Here is a 6303-nt window from a genome sequence, read left to right on the forward strand (position 1 = left end):
GTTTCAGAATACATAAACCAGCTGATCCCCAAACGGCCGGCGGGCTCCGTCCAGAACCCCGTCTACCACAACCAGCCCCTCAACCTGGCTCCGGGCCGAGACCCCCACTACCAGAACCCCCACAGCAACGCCGTGGGCAACCCCGAGTATCTCAACACCGCCCCTCCCCCCGCCGTCAACGGCGTCCCCGACGGCCCCACCCTCTGGGGGCAGAAAGGCGGCCACCAAATCAGCCTGGACAACCCCGACTACCAGCAGGACTTCTTCCCCAGGGAAGCCAAGTCCAACGGCATCTTTAAGGGGCCGACGGCGGAAAATGCGGACTACCTGAGGGCAGGCGCCCCGAGCAGTGAGTCCATTGGGGCATGACCATGGAGGCAGCGACAGCGGAAACAACCCCAGACTCCTCGGCCCCCAGGACCGGCGGCACCGCCACGCCCATCCCCACGGCCGTGCCCCCACGCGTCCTGGACCTCGGGACTGGTTTGGCCGTCTCTGCTCTGATCAACTCCTCTTTCCACCGGGAAGTGCCCCCACTCCGATGCACTCTGGGAAGCCGCAGGGACATCCTTTGTCCCCAACCTGGGAGGCGCTGGTGCCAGGCGTCCAGGAAAGAACGCTGCCCATCGGACCGAAGTTCACTTTACAATGAGGTATATTTGAGGGGGAAAAAAATCTACATGTATACGGAGCGTTATTGCTTGGGGACCTTGGGGTTTGGTTGTCGTTGTTGGCTCTGAACGGGTGTTTCCGACGAGGAGGAAGCTGGTCCGTGTCCCTCTCACCTGCTGCCCTGCGTGGACGGAGCCCAGCGGGGACCGAGAAGCAAGGGCCCCTCTCCCAGCTGGCACTCGATCCACGCACTGGCTCTGCTGCTTCCAGACGCTTCCACTGCCAGGCAGCTCAGACAAGAAGGCCTCCGCGAGCCGAGCCGGCCTGACGGGCACGGGCTCCGGTCACGGCAGGTGCAGAGGACAAGCCACTCGGACCCCTCTCTGGGCCAGGAGGGACCAGAAGGGCTAGGATGCCTCGTGACACTGACTTTTATACAAACGTCTCCACGGTACTTACTCTCTGCTGGTTGGCCAGTGTCTCCTGACTGTACGCGTCAGATTCCCTTGTTTACTTTTGCATTCCACTGTTTGCAAAGCCCGGTCCGGCCTCCCCACCCACACGTCAGTTCAGTGCGGCACAGGACACAGGGTAGCCCCGGCAGCTGCCCCCAGGACGGTAGCCTTTAACCAGGATGCAAAAGGTCAGGCAAGAGCCCATCCCCCCCGAGTTGAATCCCAGGAAATCCTTCAAGTGTTTGGAGGGCCAGGGGGGGACTGCAGAATGCACAGACTGCAGAAATGAAGCTGTGCTTAAAGCTCATTTAACCTTTCCCTCCCCCCCCCCAAAATATTAGTTTAGGCTACTCATAGAAGATAAATGTATGTTTATTTCACTTCCAAATTTTTTTTTTTTGTTCAAAGGGTACTTTATTCTTCCTTGGTAAGCTGTTCTCAAAGTTCCCCCCTCGTGCACCCATAGTCCTGCGGCAATAAAAGGATCAGGCCGCTACTTACGGCACATTGTGGACACATTGTACAGGTGGCAGGCAGTAAAGAGGACGTTATGTAGCGGGTGGCATTCAAGTGGCCAATAAGACATTTGAGTTTGAAATTGAAGACACTGCCTTTGCAACATCTAGAGGTGTATTAGAAGAAAAAAATATTTTTTCTTCTTAAAAAAAGATGCCTCTGTCATAGGAGGAGGAGCCGGGTGGGCGGGCCGCTCACGTTTATTCCGATCTGCGTGTGCCCGCAACCTGGCCTGGCAGCGGTGGCGTCCCACACACACCTCGCCAGCCCCCTCCCGCCCTTTCACCCGGGAAGAAACACTGCCGAGAACTTCCCGGCCCGTGGGTGTGTCCCACCACCTCGTGTCTTGTCTCAGTGGAAATACACACTCTACCCAAGCCCCTTCCGTCACGTTCTCACCTGCTCTTGAGCCCCTGCACCAGCCAGCCCAGCAAAGGTACGGAAGACATAAAAATAAACAAAACATCACCCCTGATCCCAAGGCACTGACCATAGAGCACAGCAAACAGACTCACAAATACTGAACGTAGAGCAACGTGACAAGCGCTAGACGAGCCGCGTCGGCCGAGCCCTGGGACAGCAGAGGGCAGGCGGGCAGTACCTGACCCTGGGGAGGCCGGGGGTTGGTCTAGGACTCGGAGTGGGGTTGGAAAGGGGGCGGAGGCCGGAGGCAGGAGGAGGTAGAAAGTGCGCTCCCGGTGGCGGCAGTGGGAACTGCAGCCAGCCCTCCCCACCCCCACCCACGCCCCGGAGACCCGCTGAGTCAGGTCCCCAGGCTGCCTGCCCCTTTATACCAGGGACTTCAGCGGGCTTAGGTCCCCAGGTCCCCCTTGGAGATGCGGTGTCCCCACCAGGAATTTTAAAATGACTAGTGAGATGATTAGACGGCATCCCTAAGAACCTGCAATTTGAGGCCATCATCATTAAATCACTTATTCTTAGTTCGCTACAGAATGTCAGTATTTTCGTCAGATGTGTGTTCGGCTCCGGGAAGCAATGATGCACATTCCATGTCACTTTCATTGGCCAGGAAACAGGTGATGGGCAAGGGAGGGTGCCTGGCCCCAGTCGGATGGTAGCAGTTAAATCCTAGTATTTTTGTAATTTGAAATAGTTTACTATAACATAATAAAACAGCAAAAACTATTCAAGCTGTTGCTTCTCCTTTGGATGTCCGTTTTCCTGCTTGAAATCCAGTTGCCAGATTCTCTTAAGGTTGCGTTTCTTGCCCCGTCTGTTCAGAAAGGTGCAAGGGGGCTTGTCGAAGCTTCCGACCCTGAGAGGGCGGAGCTCCCAGCGGGGGGCGGGGGGCGGGGGGGAGATCTCTGTGGCTGGTCTGGAGAGGGGGTCCCAGGAGGCAGTGTTTGCATCTTATGGCCCCGGTGGGCCAGATTGCAAAGCTCACCCTCTGTCCTGCACCCGTGCTGACGGCCAGTCCACTGGTTCCCCCTCGGTCAGTCCCTGCGGCCTGGCCCACAGCCCAGCCTCAGCCCCGGCCTCAGGACACGGAGTCGGGGGTGCTGACAACACGTGTGACAGGCTGCCGTCCTCATGGATGCCCCCTTCAGATTATCCCTAAGGCGGCCCTATGACCGTGCTCCATGGACACCACTTCTGTCACCTCATGAGGTAAAACGGAGATGAATCTTCACAGCTTAGGTGCCTGCTGAAAGTTCTTCATTGGGGTGCCATGCCTGCCCCTGGCTCTGCAGACGGAAGGGAACCATGGATTGCACGAGCAAGCGCAGGGGCGCCGGTCCTCCAGCGCAGCTGCCCTGGGACTCCCCGAGGTCCTCACTTCAAAGTTCAAGCGAGGTGTCTCAGGGGCATCCTGGGCCCAGGGACTCCTCCAAGCTCCCCCAGGCTGTTCTGGGGACCCCTGGGGTGAAGGAAAGCTCTGCGGCAGGACTTGGCCCTCGGATGATGGGCAGCCGCCACTCAGGACTCACTGGCCACGGGCCTCGGGCGGCACACGCATCATACAAGGCTTACAGGTCTCGGTGGCCCAAGGTCCCCACCTCACTGCCCACTAGAGTCACCTGGTGAGTTTGAAGAGAAGAGGGCCAGGGTCCCCTCAGACGTATTTAACCAAAATCTCGGGGCTCCCCATGGAAGTCGAATAGCAAGCAGTTAAAACTCTCACCTCCAAGGTTACCCTGGGCCGTACAAGGCCGGGTGTCTGCCCCATGCCCCCAAGTCAGGACAGAACAAAACAGCCAGCTTGCAGTAAAGATCCCCGGAGGCGATGGGTGGGACCACTTGCCGTCTGCAACAAGCCGACAGCCTCTAATTCCTCATCACCAGCACCTCACTAACCTGAGCCTTGCTCGGCCCTTGGACCAAGTGCATTTCTAAGAAGCGAGTCAGACATGCAGTCCCCTCCACCAGCGAATGAACTGCTCGCTCAGAGGGACGGCTGAAGAGAGTGGCCTTCATGTCCACTTGACATTCTCTCTCTCTGCAGAAGCACACGGTCACGGCGTGGTCCTGTCCCCCCGGGGGCTGTAGCTGATCGGAACCTGCCTCCATCCTGGAGCCGCGCGAGGGGCGTGCACCTTTGCGCTAGTCGGACAGGGTGTTCTCTGTAAATCTATTTTTGTGACTGTGGGGAGGAATATTACCCTTTTCTGTAGCACTAAACTTTGCAAGGTATCTTTTAGAGTCCTTTCTTCCTACAAAAGGAAATAGTTTACCTTACAGAGGCAGTAAGAGAACCGAAATTCGAAACCGGGATCTTTGTTTGCAGAGGGGATTCGCTGGAGTGGGAGCAAGGTCTCTCCTCCCTCTCGCTTGCCTGCTCTCACAGTGTCATCGCAGACCTAGGCTCGGGCCCACGTCCTGACGGAAATGAGGATCCTATTTTCCTACTTCTGAAAGGGGGCAGGTGGAAAGGCACATTGAGCTTAGCCTGGGTGTGAAGCGGGTTCTTTTGAGTCTGGTTGGGGCTGTTATTGGAAGAGAATTTGTGTCTGTTGTCACTAAGAGACAGATCCAACTGTGGACCACCCTCCACCCCTCTGCTGCTGTGACCCTGGAGGTGTAAAAAAAAAAGCAGTAACGGAGCATTCTGTTGCAAATTATTTTATTGGCATTTTTACGATCGACGTGCAGTTGGTGCAAATGGTTTCACTTGCCTGTTTACAATGAATATGTACTGAGCAACACAGACTAGAGACTCTGCTGGGCCCCATGGATCTGGTTACTCCGTGCCGGTGGGGGCTGCCAAGGGTCTCACCGTCCTGAGCAGGGCCGCCCGAGGTGGGCGGTTCTCAGCCCGATGCGCGGTGAAGTCACCGGCAGATTTGCACAATCCTGGAGCAAGAAGCTATGCCTCAGAACACATCAGTACCAATCTCTGGGTGCAGATTCCAGATTCTGCACTTTTCCGAGCTCCCGGAGTCCTTCTGAGGTGCGGCCGAGGCTGAGAACTGGCACCGGGGGACCCGCCCCAGCTGTGTGGGTTTGCAGGCAAATCCTGTTCACGCAGGGACCTCAGGACGGAGAGCACACGGAGCCACAAAGACCTCAGCGTCCTTCCTGAGTGCCAGGGACCCGGACGGTCGCAGGTCCCGGGAGAGCTGCCCAAGCATCGGAGGGGAAAGGGTGCAACCAGTGGATGCAAAGGAAGGAGCTGGAGAACAGATTCCCTTCTCCCACTTTCTCCGTTAAACAACGGACGGGTGTGACATAAAGACAGAGGGCATTCCCGCCGCTTGGGCCACCCCCTGCCGACCTCCCTCGGGCAGCAGGGCCCCCTTTATCTCCAGGGTGAAAGGGCAGAGCAACTTGCCAAACAGCAGACGCCAAGAGGATTCCCTCCGCAGCTGGATGGCTTCTAGACAAGCAAGGATTCTTGCTCTAAGAAGCAGTTTTTACACCATTTCCTAAATGACACCCGGGATGACAATAAGCCATCTATGGACGCAAGGCCACCAGCAGAAGCACCGAGAACCCGCACCCCGGCACCTGGCAGACACATTTCTCCATGCATTTGCTTTTTTTCTTTTTTTAAAAAGGAAACCTTTTGACCTAGCTCGACTACACAGTAATCTTGCTGTATAATAAAATACCATCTCCTGGAAGTGAAGAGACCCCTTGGGTTAGAGGTGGCAGTGTAACTCAGTAGCCTCACAGGCAGCAATAACTTCCCTTCGTTTTGAAACAAGCAGCAGCTGCACAACCTCTCGACACGGTACGTTTTAGCATCACAAACGTTTGCTGCGAGGAGGCAACGTTTGTGCAAACAAAAAGCAAAGTTCTCTTTTATACAGTTTACACGTGGGATCAGAACATGCTGACTGTACATTGAGTGTTAAACAATTGGATGTATACTACTCATTGTTCTTTACCACTCTGTACCTTATAAGAATTACTGTATTCTTGGCTAACAATGTTGGTGTTCATTACTGATCATATCTGACTTACTGTAGATGTTCTTTCCTGACTTTGTAAAATTCATCAATAAACTTTATTTTTAGAGCAGCTGCAGGTTCAAAAAGTGCAAAATTGGGCAGAAAGTAGGAAGCTCCCAAATCTACCCTGCCTCCCCCCCCACCACCCTCCCTCACTCTCGCCGCCCCCACCCCAGTGGCCTGGCCACAGTCCAAGTTCTGGAGGTTCCTGGGTGTGAGCGGGATGAGGACACAGGGTCCTTTCCACTCGCGGGTCACTCACGGGTCGCTCCAGGGGCTGCACTACCCCTGGCACATTCTGACTCAAG

General features: G+C 55.7%; 1 protein-coding gene across 2 annotated transcripts in view; it reads left to right on the top strand.

Annotated features, from left to right (window-relative positions):
- EGFR (epidermal growth factor receptor) overlaps window positions 1–2729 on the top strand; it is a 141378-nt gene extending 138649 nt beyond the window's left edge. For both annotated transcript variants that reach the window (XM_045827089.1, XM_045827090.1), the window contains exon 28: window positions 8–2729. In XM_045827089.1, the coding sequence (XP_045683045.1) occupies window positions 8–369 (362 nt within the window). In that variant the 3' untranslated portion in view covers window positions 370–2729. The remainder of the gene's footprint in view (window positions 1–7) is intronic.
- The last annotated feature ends 3574 nt before the right edge of the window (window positions 2730–6303 follow it).

Source organism: Phyllostomus hastatus, unplaced genomic scaffold (assembly GCF_019186645.2).
Source record: "Phyllostomus hastatus isolate PE091 unplaced genomic scaffold, TTU_PhHast_1.1 phas_scaffold_78, whole genome shotgun sequence".
Taxonomy (NCBI): domain Eukaryota; kingdom Metazoa; phylum Chordata; class Mammalia; order Chiroptera; family Phyllostomidae; genus Phyllostomus; species Phyllostomus hastatus.